The sequence below is a fragment of the Salvelinus fontinalis genome, chromosome 2, assembly GCF_029448725.1.
Source record: "Salvelinus fontinalis isolate EN_2023a chromosome 2, ASM2944872v1, whole genome shotgun sequence".
NCBI lineage: Eukaryota > Metazoa > Chordata > Actinopteri > Salmoniformes > Salmonidae > Salvelinus > Salvelinus fontinalis.
The window spans coordinates 10427715-10441209 of NC_074666.1; the positions used below are offsets into that span (position 1 = coordinate 10427715).

The 13495-nt window shown below is 41.2% G+C and overlaps 1 protein-coding gene across 1 annotated transcript in view; it reads right to left on the reverse strand.

Annotated features, from left to right (window-relative positions):
• Nucleotides 1–13495, reverse strand: part of LOC129811727 (alpha-mannosidase 2-like) — a 52292-nt gene that overhangs the window by 11832 nt on the left and 26965 nt on the right. The window contains exons 10-16 of the mRNA XM_055863280.1: nt 7286–7471; nt 6925–7039; nt 6300–6367; nt 5922–6087; nt 4174–4404; nt 1481–1603; nt 1112–1226 (exon numbers count right to left, since the gene is read on the reverse strand). Coding sequence (XP_055719255.1) covers nt 1112–1226; nt 1481–1603; nt 4174–4404; nt 5922–6087; nt 6300–6367; nt 6925–7039; nt 7286–7471 — 1004 coding nt within the window. The remainder of the gene's footprint in view (nt 1–1111; nt 1227–1480; nt 1604–4173; nt 4405–5921; nt 6088–6299; nt 6368–6924; nt 7040–7285; nt 7472–13495) is intronic.

Genomic DNA, 13495 nt, shown 5'->3' on the forward strand with positions numbered 1-13495 from the left:
AGCTATGGGACATATTGGCTTGAGGCTTGAGGTATTTATTTATTTATTTTTATTTTTTAACCTTTATTTAACTAGGCAAGTCAGTTAAGAACAAATTCTTATTTACAATGATGGCCTACAATGACGGTATTAATGATAGTCTTATTACAGAAGGTCTCCTAGTACATTTTTGGGAACACATAATCCTTTTTTGGGAATACATCTTACATTGTTTGATATCATTTTACATAACCAATTGAATTAGTCCACCGGGGCGGGAAAAAAACTGTTGAACAAATTTGCTGCAGTTTTTCATAAAATTATTGGCCTTTGGGTAAAAGCCAAAGTGGTAAAGGAAATTGAGTCTGAACATTGAGCCATCAAATACAGTAATATGAGACCAACATAATGGTGTAACTCTAGTAATAAGTCCCGCAGCCTTATCTCCTAAAAGCTGTATGCTGTAGCTGTACCTCAGGTCAAAATAGGCAATGAAACCATTCTCTCTAGCTTAAATAAAATCAGCATGGGTGGGTCCAATTAAGGACTGTTTTTCTGTGAGATGACATGTGGACTCTCAGGGTCTCTTTCTCCTGGGTAGCATGACAGCAGCTTCCTCTTTCTCACCAAGCACGCAACCCAACATCACTGATTTTCTCTATGAAAGCAACCGTTCAATGGTGTCGCAATGACTAAACCTCTCTCTCTCTCTCTCTCTGAGTGAATCTTCATGTAGCTCATCTACAGACAGATGAAAAGATGAATAGGGTTTTGTACTACCTCTGATCTGGCAGACTCACGAAACACAAATGCTTCGTTTGTAAATGATGTCTGAGTGTTGGAATGTCCCCCCGCTATCGATACATTTTAAAAACAAGAAAATTGTGTCGTCTGGTTTGCTTAATATAAGTAATTTGAAATTATTTATACTTTTACTTACGATACTTAAGTATATTTAAAAACAAATCATTTTAGACTTTTACTCAAGTAGTATTTTACTGGGTGACTTTCACTTTTACTTGAATCGTTTTCTATTAAGGTATCTTTACTTTTACTCAAGTATGAAAATTGGGTACTTTTTCCACCACTGTTTACAATTGTAGATGCATGCACACACAATTTCCATCCTTACCTTGAACGTTATACAGGCGTAGAGTGTGTGTCACGTGATCGAAGATAGTGGTGATCTCAGAGAACACAGATCCTTTGGTTACCCGTATCACTGGAGACCGGGCGGGAGAGTACATCTGGAGGAGCACAGAAAATCAATGGGAATCAAATCACTCCTAACACCATCTCCCATCCGTCCTCTGCCAATAATACCTCCTACAGAGAGCATGCTGGTAAGGGAGCACAAATAAGGGAAGAGAGAGCGGGAAACTGGGGGAGCAGAACAACTGTAAGAGCTGAAGCCTTTATTCTTCACAGGGTTTCAGTACAGCTGCAATGATACTTGTTGACAAAGGAGCATCAATCACATTTAATAAAGGTGTCAGATTACCTTGGCTTCCCCGTCGGGCAGGAACAAGTAGGCTCCGCTTTTATCTCGGTTGCTGGTTGTGCCGTACCACGCAAACTCCACCTTGATCTGGTGTTCTGAGCCGTTCTCTTTCAGCTTCAATCTCTGAGGGTGTCAGTCAGAAGACAGCGGGATTTAACACTTACATCGTCACCATTACACTGACAGTTTGGCATCAATGATGAGAGCGAACAGAGCTACCGCTATAATAATAAGACACCTTCTGTATCGTGTGTTGTTGTAGCTGAGCTGATTTGATGAACAATGTGATGAGTACTCATGCCTGAGACCGGAAGGCTCGTATGACATCCCACAACTAATGCCTAGGCTTTAGCTCAGAGGAATAATGTGTTCTTGTGTCACACAGACAACCCTGGTTTGATACCCGGTCAGTCCCATTGACAGTCTAGAAGTAGGATATATTCCATGTGACCTTTCAGTGCATAGCTCTATGGGTCACAGTCACTATACGCTTTATGACTCTGGTTCAATGCCCTGCTGTGCTGTGCTGTGCTTTACAATGTATGCTATGCTGTGTTGTGCAGTTCTATGTTTTACTACGTATGCTATGCTGTGTTGTGCAGTGCTATGCTTTACTACGTATGCTATGCTGTGTTATGCAGTGCTATGCTTTACTATGTATGCTATGCTGTGTTGTGCAGTGCTATGCTTTACTATGTATGCTATGCTGTGTTGTGCAGTGCTATGCTTTACTACGTATGCTATGCTGTGTTATGCAGTGCTATGCTTTACTATGTATGCTATGCTGTGTTGTGCAGTGCTATGCTTTACTACGTATGCTATGCTGTGTTATGCAGTGCTATGCTTTACTATGTATGCTATGCTGTGTTGTGCAGTGCTATGCTTTACTACGTATGCTATGCTGTGTTGTGCAGTGCTATGCTTTACTATGTATGCTATGCTGTGTTGTGCAGTGCTATGCTTTACTACGTATGCTATGCTGTGTTATGCAGTGCTATGCTTTACTATGTATGCTATGCTGTGTTATGCAGTGCTATGCTTTACTATGTATGCTATGCTGTGTTGTGCAGTGCTATGCTTTACTATGTATGCTATGCTGTGTTATGCAGTGCTATGCTTTACTATGTATGCTATGCTGTGTTGTGCAGTGCTATGCTTTACTATGTATGCTATGCTGTGTTATGCAGTGCTATGCTTTACTATGTATGCTATGCTGTGTTGTGCAGTGCTATGCTTTACTATGTATGCTATGCTGTGTTATGCAGTGCTATGCTTTACTGTGTATGCTATGCTGTGTTGTGCAGTGCTATGCTTTACTATGTATGCTATGCTGTGTTATGCAGTGCTATGCTTTACAATGTATGCTATGCTGTGTTATGCAGTGCTATGCTTTACTATGTATGCTATGCTGTGTTGTGCAGTGCTATGCTTTACTATGTATGCTATGCTGTGTTATGCAGTGCTATGCTTTACTATGTATGCTATGCTGTGTTGTGCAGTGCTATGCTTTACTGTGTATGCTATGCTGTGTTGTGCAGTGCTATGCTTTACTATGTATGCTATGCTGTGTTGTGCAGTGCTATGCTTTATCGTAAACAGCACATTTCACTGCACCTATCTGGTGTCTGTGACAATAAAACATCTGTGATCTGAACTATGCTGTGCTCTGCTGTGCTGTGCTCTGCTGTGCTGTGCTATGCTATGCTGTGCTCTGCTGTGCTGTGCTCTGCTGTGCTGTGCTATGCTGTGCTAAGCTTTGCTATCAGGGCATAAAATGTACTTTTTGGTCCACCAACCACTGTGGCAGGTAGATTTAAAAATCTACAAGCCACTCAGATTTTTTACCAACCAAAATATTTCCCCCCCGCTAAAATTACACCAAAAAAACACAAAAAACAGATGAGCATGCTTTATAATGTTTCTAAAACAAGAAATGTATTACTAGTAAGAAGTAATGTGGTATATTGTTTCAGAATTTCTTTTGTGACCTGTGCCAAAATATCACAGATGAGACAAAAAGTTTCAAGGTTACCGCGGTAGCGTGTCTGGAGTCATGTTTGTGTCTGTGAGATTGAGTTTGACTAGTAGAAGCGTTGTCTTCTCTTATCTAACAGTGGAAACTCAAACATCGAAAACAACGACCTAGCTTGTGAACAAAACAATGTAAAATAGCCAAGAAATACAAGGACAAAGTCTCACTTCAGTAAACTTTAGTTTCACGTAAATTAGACCGACTTGTATGCCTGTGTGCAGCGCTTCTAAAAAATGAATCTTTCACTTAGCTCTTCACGTGTGCACAGCCCCCAGCCAGGCAGTGTTGCAGCACGAGATAAGCTATATATGATTTGTAGTTCTTTGACTTTATTGCGATTCATTTAGCAGCTATAAAACAAAACTGCAGAAATACTTTGAAAACAGCTACTGCAGCATTTATTTTACTATAAAGGTGATCATGCTTTTTATTCACAAATGCGAGTGAAATGCTTGCACAGTGGTGCCCTGACCACTCGCCAACATGGCTGGTGAAATGGACGTCTTACCCGCCAATGCCAAAATCTACCCGGATTTGCCAGGTGACGGGTGTTAATTTTAGGCCCTGTTTGCTATGCTGTGCTGTGCAAAGCTGTGCTAAGCTTTGCTTTGCTTTGCTATGCTGTGCAAAGCTTTGCTATGCTGTGCTGTGCATGGCTTACCTCCATCAGGCCGGTGGTGGGGGAGCTCCAGATCTGGAGATGGGGGTTGTGGATGCTGAGGGGGGTGGCGGCGTCCTGGGGGATGTTGACGGTGAAGTGCTTCATGTTGACGGGTAGTTCGCCGCCTTGTCTGAGGAAAACATACTCTGCCGTCTCCGCTCCGCCGCTCACAGCCGTACTCAACTGGTACAGCCCAAGACCCAGCGCTGGCACCTGAGCTACGAAGGACAACTGCCCGGGAGAGAAAACACCAATATATGAGATCATGTGAAAAGAAAGCATAAACAACAGAAAACGTCTCTGTTTCACCACAAAATGGTAATGCATTGGTGATCAATCTCTAGTCCAAACTGAAAAGACCACAGCTTTGGGTTCCTGCATCCATACACAGACTTGTCTGATACTGCCAGACACTACCTGATACTACCTACCTGATACTACCTGACACTACCTGACACTACCTGACACTACCTGACACTACCTGACACTACCTGACACTACCTGACACTACCTGACACTACCTGATACTACCTGACACTACCTGATACTACCTGATACTACCTGATACTACCTGATACTACCTGATACTACCTGCCTGACACTACCTGATACTCCCTGACACTACCTGATACTTCCTGACACTACCTGATACTACCTGATACTACCTGACACTACCTGATACTACCTGACACTACCTGACACTACCTGACTCTACCTGACACTACCTGATAATACCTGACACTACCTGACACTACCTGAAACTACCTGATAATACCTGACACTACCTGATAATACCTGACACTACCTGACACTCCCTGATACTACCTGATACTACCTGCCTGACACTACCTGATACTCCCTGACACTACCTGATACTTCCTGACACTACCTAATACTACCTGACACTACCTGATAATACCTGACACTACCTGATAATACCTGACACTACCTGACACTCCCTGATATTACTTGACACTACCTGACACTACCTGACACTACCTGACACTACCTGACACTACCTGACACTACCTGACACTACCTGATACTGCCTGATACTGCCTGATATGACCTGATATGACCTGATACTGCATGATATTACCTGATACTACCTGATATGACCTGATACTGCATGATATTACCTGATACTACCTGATATGACCTGATACTGCATGATATTACCTGATACTGCTTGATACTACCTGATACTGCATGATATTACCTGATACTGCCTGCCTGACGTTACCTGATACTGCATGATACTACCTGATACTGCATGATATTACCTGATACTGCCTGATATGACCTGATACTGCGTGATAATACCTGATACTGCCTGATATGACCTGATACTGCCTGCCTTACTACCTGATACTGCCAGATACTGCATGATACTACCTGATACTGCATGATATTACCTGATACTGCCTGATATGACCTGATACTGCGTGATAATACCTGATACTGCCTGATATGACCTGATACTGCCTGCCTTACTACCTGATACTGCCAGATACTGCATGATAATACCTGATAATGCCTGATTTTACCTGATATTGCGTGATAATACTTGATACTGCCTGCCTGACATTACCTGATACTGCCTGATATTACCTGATACTCGTATTATCATTCCTGAATGTATCTGAATTTGAAGCTTAATAAAAACAATTGATATAGGGGATTTACCTGGATAAATAAAGGATATACAAAAATAATTGATAACAAAACAATGTAACAGACACTCATACCTGGAAGGCCTCTGTGGAAGCTGTGGTGGAGTCATCCCAGACCGCGCTAACCTGAGCGGGGACGGGTTGACCGTGGTCCGTGATCACGCACACACGGTGCGTGTTCACGTACACGGTCACCACTGATGTGCGGTCCTGCTCCGTGGGGTTGTAGACGACCACAGACCTGGGGGGAAAATATATGTTGGTACAAGCTGCTAATGTTTTGATCTGATAAGTCTGAAAGTACAGACATATCCAGACAAAACTGTTCAACCTGACCAGACTATAACTTCCTATACTTTTTCTAAGACATATTTGGAATATGAAAGGGGTCATAATATCAGCCAGAATGTTGTGAGGGAAAATATCCGGAGTAATATTTGTACAGCAAAATACCTAGGCTGTGAGCTGATTTTCAGAACGGTTTTTCGGGGCAGGGCATCTTGAGCAGGCTGGATGTCATCCTGAGAGAAATTTGCATGAGATTGAGTTGATTTGCAAAATAACACATCCGGTGTAGCTACACCAACACACAGTCCACAGACTATTTTCAATTCTTTGAGACACATTTGAAAAATGTATTTAATTTTGTTGTTGTGGTATTGGCTGCCGCTTTTGGGAATTGAGAAGTTATTTAAGCGTCTAAGGCTCATTCACTTCCCAATACAAATTTCATTAGGTTGGGGTGAGTGAGATTCATATCAAGCTTATTTTCAGCTGCTGTAGCAAAACAACGAAGTGGAAGAGGTTACATTCCTCTGAAAATTGATGGTGACTTCCTGCCGGGGCAATTTGTATATTAAAATCCTGATGTTGTGCCTGCTTGAGGGATTTTTTCGAAGATAGAGTATGGTAAATAAACACTTAAAAAGGTAGCTACTGCATGCACTTCACTCCCTGTACCACCACCATCAACCGTCACCCTTTGACAATCACTCTACTAATCTGAAAATGTTGCTATGCACAACCAACACCCTTGTTTCAACACCGAAATTAAAACACCAATGCTAATTTTACTCACCATTTGAAGAAAGGCTTTTGACGGATTGTGACTGTATGCACTTTTGTCCTTTAACACCAGCCAGTGAGCGGAGTTGACAATCACTTGGTTCAAATTCAAAATGGAATGAAACAACCTGAGAAGGGAGAATTGTTTTTAGTAAATGCCCAGAGAAAGCAGTCAAAGCTCAGAGTCAAATAGTGTTTCACTTTCATTCAACCAATGTCTACGTCCCAACGCTGAATACAGTATAATCACTAAACCATGTCAGTGCAATCCATTTAACACGTGATTAATCAGTGTGTCCATGTCTACACTGCATCTCTCCCAATCAAATAAGACGATGAAAACAAATAAAACAAGTAATAAAACAGAGTGATACCTGGTACCGTAGTCGATCACTACCACGTCCTTGCCGGTGCCTGTGATGGCGTCATGATGCTGGAACAAGCCCAGGTTCCTCCTGGCTTCAGTGAGCAGTCTGTTGTTCTCCACAGCTGGGAAATCATTCAGCTTCCTAAACCTCTGAATATTAGCCAGGGTCAGGGAGTAAAGGATCTCAGCTGCCCTGAAGGACAGACAAAGGGAATAGTTATTTTCTACACATGAGTTTTCCTTTCCATGGCACCAAGACAAAGACAGACATGGGTTGTGTTCATTAGGGAGAAATGTTTTAAACGGTGAGATGCCATGTAATTTGAATCTGAATTTGACCAATAATAAAAAATCCTGTTGCAAAACATTGTGCAGTCCTGAACACGACCCATGTTCACTAATTGACAAATAGTTGTTGATATAGGGGTTCATCATGGACCAAGAGATAAGTAAAGTACTTCAAATTGACTACAGTTGGAAATCTCCAGTATTTGATTGCAATCAGTCTCAGCTTGTGTTATTGAACCCATTTAACCCACGAGCTACAACAATGAAAAATGAGCTGCTTGGCTCACAAAATAGAGATTTTCTCATTATCCCTAAAGTATCAAGGAAAACAGCTGGCAGATGAGGCTTTTCCTTAAACTGCTCCAGCCTTGTGAAACTAACTGTTAGTTGCTATCAGGGAATAAGAGACAACCAGTGTTGCGATGTCTAATTCTGAGATTGTTTCAGGCCAGTGGAAGCCCTGCCACTTGTTTTGGTATAGAGCTGAGGGATGGAACTGAGACAATCAATGTAAGCACTCTTAAAGTCATAGGCCAGTTTTTTACTGCTGTGTAACTTACTGGTTTACTGCTTTTTCTTTCGATATTTGATTGTGCATCTTGATCACCGTACTTTGTCCTATGTGTCTAACTGTGTCCTTCTAGATTGTTCTAGATTGACAATGGCAGAGCAACACCTCTTGTTTGTGGTAGATCTCTAAGAAAATCATGTTTTAACACGAAAAATATTTGATCAATCTAAGGACAATCATGTACCTATCTCTAAGTCTTTGAGCAAGAACAGGACTGGGGAGCCTTAGGATTTCAATGCACTGACTGCATCTTGAGAGCTTCTCACATAAAACATTACACTGAGGCGACTGACCCAAACGTACCATGTAAAAAGCCAATAGTGCTCCCTCCTTTCACAGAGAACAATCCTTTCACAGAACAAGACAATGACTTTGAAGGGAACATCTCTTTAAGAGAATTGAGGAGGAGAGCAGGCAGACCTAGATCTATACACATACTGTGTACAGTCTTGTTTGCAGCTTGAAAGCAGTCACCGGTTGAGTACTAAGACTAATTTAACGACTTTGTTGTGATTACCCATTTCCCTTCCTATATTTAGACACCATCAAATGCAAATACAGTCATGTGTTTGAAGAAAATGCACGAATCCATCCATACAGTATCTGTTGGTATACTGAATCTAACATAAACTCCTTTATGTTATGAAGTTGAACCATTCAAGCATAACAATAGACGCTTAGACAATCTTGAGACCTCAGCAGGACAGAACAGATTCAAAGTTCAAATGGACTTAAACTCTTTCTCTGCTGAAACTTTTCTCACGTGGTATTTCTCTGCTGAAACTTATTTCACGTGGTATTTCCCTGCTGGAACTATTCCCACTTGGTATTTCTCTGCTCTGGGCAATGGTGTGTGAGATGCTGTGTGTATGTGGGGGTCTGGAGGTTGGTCTGTAATGAGGGCTTTGTCTGTGGGGGCTCACAGTGAGACAGACAGTCTGTGGTGGAGAGGGGGAGACCCCAGTGTTGAGGCCCCAGGACCATGCCTGTGCTGCTGGTAAAAGGCTTTGTAGATAGTGGGACCTGGGGCAGGAGAGGAGACACTCATTACTGCTCTACTACTGAGTCAAACACAATGGTGCACACACACACACACACAGACAGACAGACAAATCAAATCAAATTTTATTTGTCACATACACATGGTTAGCAGATGTTAATGCGAGTGTAGCGAAATGCTTGTGCTTCTAGTTCCGACAATGCAGTAATAACCAACGAGTAATCTAACCTAACAATTCCACAACTACTACCTTATACACACACAAGTGTAAAGGGATAAGATGCAGTAGATGGTATAGAGTACAGTATATACATATGAGATGAGTAATGTAGGGTATATAAACATCAAGTGGCATAGTTTAAAGTGGCTAGTGATATGTATTACATAAAGATGGCAAGATGCAGTAGATGATATAGAGTACAGTATATACATATACATATGAGATGAGTAATGTAGGGTATGTAAACATTATATTAAGTGGCATTGTTTAAAGTGGCTAGTGATACATTTTTACATAAATTTCCATAAATTCCCATTATTAAAGTGGCTGGAGTTGAGTCAGTATGTTGGCAGCGGCCACTAAATGTTAGTGGTGGCTGTTTAACAGTCTGATGGCCTTGAGATAGAAGCTGCTTTTCAGTCTCTCGGTCCCAGCTTTGATGCACCTGTACTGACCTCGCCTTCTGGATGATAGCGGGGTGAACAGGCAGTGGCTCGGGTGGTTGTTATCCTTGATGATCTTTATGGCCTACCTGTGACATCGGGTGGTGTAGGTGTCCTGGAGGGCAGGTAGTTTGCACCCGGTGATGCGTTGTGCAGATCTCACTACCCTCTGGAGAGCCTTACGGTTGTGGGCGGAGCAGTTGCCGTACCAGGCGGTGACACAGCCCGTCAGGATGCTCTCGATTGTGCATCTGTAGAAGTTTGTGAGTGCTTTTGGTGACAAGCCGAATTTCTTCAGCCTCCTGAGGTTGAAGAGACGCTGATGCGCCTTCTTCACAACGCTGTCTGTGTGGGTGGACCAATTCAGTTTGTCCGTGATGTGTACGCCCTGTAGGCCGTCTCGTCGTTGTTGGTAATCAAGCCTACCACTGTAGTGTCGTCCGCAAACTTGATTGAGTTGGAGGCGTGCATGGCCACGCAGTCGTGGGTGAACAGGGAGTACAGGAGAGGGCTCAGAACGCACCCTTGTGGGGCCCCAGTGTTGAGGATCAGCGGGGTGGAGTTATCAAGTTATTGTTTATGTGGTGGGGGAGTTAGCCCCATGCACAACCCCCAACCTGCAGGGCCAGAGACTGCTTGGTCTGCCTCCTACCATTCAACCTGTCTGGCTTGGTTGCACCTGCTGGGGGTTTAACCCACTCCGGCAAGGTGACAGTAGGTATGGGGGGGGGGAAATGTTAGTTACATATCGCAACATTATTTTGGACTATATTTTATCAATACTTTGACTCCAAGTATCGATTTGTAAGGTAGTGTTAGCTAGGTAGCGTTAGCTATGGCTAGTCGGCTGTACCCGTGCCAAAACGCAGCTATTTTTCATCCTATAGCTTGTTATTCTACACACAAAAAATTAAGCAATTAAAGCAATTGTTAATTTACATTTGCATTTGTTTCATTCACTCATTAGCATATACAGTGCTTTCAGAAAGTAATCACAACCCATTACTTTTTCCATATTTTGTTGTGTTACAAAGTGGGATTAAAATGGATAGTGGATAGTTTTTTTTAAATACAACAATCTACACAATCCTCTGTAATGTCAAAACGGAAGAAAAATTGTAACTTTTTTTTAATTAAAGGAAAATAAAACACTAATATATTTTGATTAGATAAGTATTCAACCCCCTGAGTCAATACATGTTAGAATCACCTTTATCAGCAATTACAGCTGTGAGTCTTTCTGGGTAAGTCTCTAAGAGTTTTGCAAACCAATATTGTACAATATTTGCCTATTATTATACAAAAAATGATTCAACCTCAGTCAAGTTGGTTGTTCATCATTGCTAGACAGACCTTTTCAAGTCTTGATATAGATTTTCAAGCCGATTTTAAGTCAAAACTGTAACTAGGCTACTCAAGAACAATCAATGTGGTCTTGGTAAGTAACTCAAGTGTATATTTGGACTTGTCTTTTAGTGTCACGTTCGTCGTAACATTTAAGTGAGGAGGACCAAGGCGCAGCGTGATAACAATACATTCTTCTCTTTAATGAAGACGGAAACAACACTATACAAACTAATCAAAACAACAAACAGACGAACGTGAAGCTATAAAAACAATAAGTGCAGACACTGGCAACTTACACATAGACATAGACAATCACCCACAACCTACCTAATGACTATGGCTGCCTAAATATGGCTCCCAATCAGAGACAACGATAGACAGCTGTCTCTAATTGAGAACCAATCTAGGCAACCATAGACATACAAACACCTAGACTGAATACTGCCCCATAAACATAAAAAAACCCTAGACAATACAAAAACACATACATCCCCCATGTCACACCCTGACCTAACGAAAATAATAAAGAAAACAAAGATAACTAAGGCCAGGGTGTGACATTTAGGTTATTGTCCTACTTAAAGGTGAATTTGTCTCCCAGTGTCTGTGGGAAAGTAGACTAAACTAGGTTTTCCTCTAGGTCTTTGCCTGTGCTTAGCTCTATTCCTTTTTCTTTTCATCCTAAAAAACTCATAGTCCTTGCTGATGACAAGCATACTCATAACATGATGCAGCCACCAACATGCTTGAAAATACAAAAAAGTATGAATGTATGTACTTGTAAGTCGCTCTGGATAAGAGCGTCTGCTAAATGACTTAAATGTAATGTAAATGTAAATGAAAATATGAAGAGTGGTACACAGTGATGTGTTGTGTTGGAATTGCCATAACAAAGGGATTGAATACTTATTGACTCGAGATATTTCAAAATGTGCATATTTGAGGTATAAATCATAGTTTTACATTGCAGCTACCATCAAAAATATCACCAAAGCAGCCAGAATAATTACAGAGAGCAACATGAAATACCTAAATACTCATCATAAAACATTTATGAAAAGTACATGGTGTACAGCAAATGAAAGATAAACATCTTGTGAATCCAGCCAATATTTCAGATTTTTTAAGTGTATAACAGCGAAAACACAATATAGCATTATATTAGCTTACCACAATAGCCAAACACACAAATGCATTTATCAGCAGCAAAAGGTAGCGATCGCAAAAACCAGCAAAAGATATAAAATTAATCACTAACCTCAACCAACTTCATCAGATGACAGTCTTATAACATCAGGTTATACAATACACTTATGTTTTGTTCTAAAATGTGCATATTTTGAGCTGCAAACCGTGGTTATACATTGTGAATATGTAGCATCGATTCAACAAATTGTCCGGAGATATTTTGGACACTCACCTAATCTGACCAAAGAACTCATCATAAACTTTACTAAAAAATACATGTTGGACAGCAAATGAAAGATACACTAGTTCTTAATGCAACCGCCGTGTTAGATTTTTTTAAATAACTTTACCATAACAAACAGCTTACGTTATAGCGAGACAGCGCCCGCAAAAAGGGCGGAAAATAGGACTCAACATTTTCCACAGAAATACGAAATAACATCATAAATTGTTCTTACTTTTGCTGAGCTTCCATCAGAATCTTGTACAAGGAGTCCTAGGTCCAGAATAAATCGTTGTTTGGTTTTAGAATGTCCTTTTCTCCTGTCGAATTAGCAACCTTAGCAACCATGTGGCGCGAACATGCCCATCTTCTCCTGACGCAATGAAAGGAAAATTCCAAAAGTCGCAATAAACGTTGAATAAACTGATACAACTCGGTTGAAAAAACTACTTTATGATGTTTTTATCACATCTATCAAATAAAATCAGAGCCGGAGATATCCACCGTGTATACCGAACGCTTTTCAGAAGCCAATGTTGATGTCTTTCCCGCGCCTAGGTAGAGAAAGGAAATTCTGGTCACGTCATTCCAAGAGCTCTTGTTCGACCTCAGATCAAGCTAGACACCCCATTCCACCTTCCACTGCCTGTTGACATCTAGTGGAAGGCGTATGCAGTGCATGCAAATCCATAAATATAAGGCAATTCAATAGGCAGGCCCTGGAACAGAACATCGTTTTCTGATTTTTCACTTCATGTCTGGAAGTTTGCTGCCAAATGAGTTCTGTTTTACTCACAGATATAATTCAAACAGTTTTAGAAACTTGAGAGTGTTTTCTATCCAATAGTAATAATAATATGCATATTGTACGATCTAGAATAGAGTACGAGGCCGTTTAAATTGGGCACGATTTTTTTCCCAAAGTGAAAACAGCGCC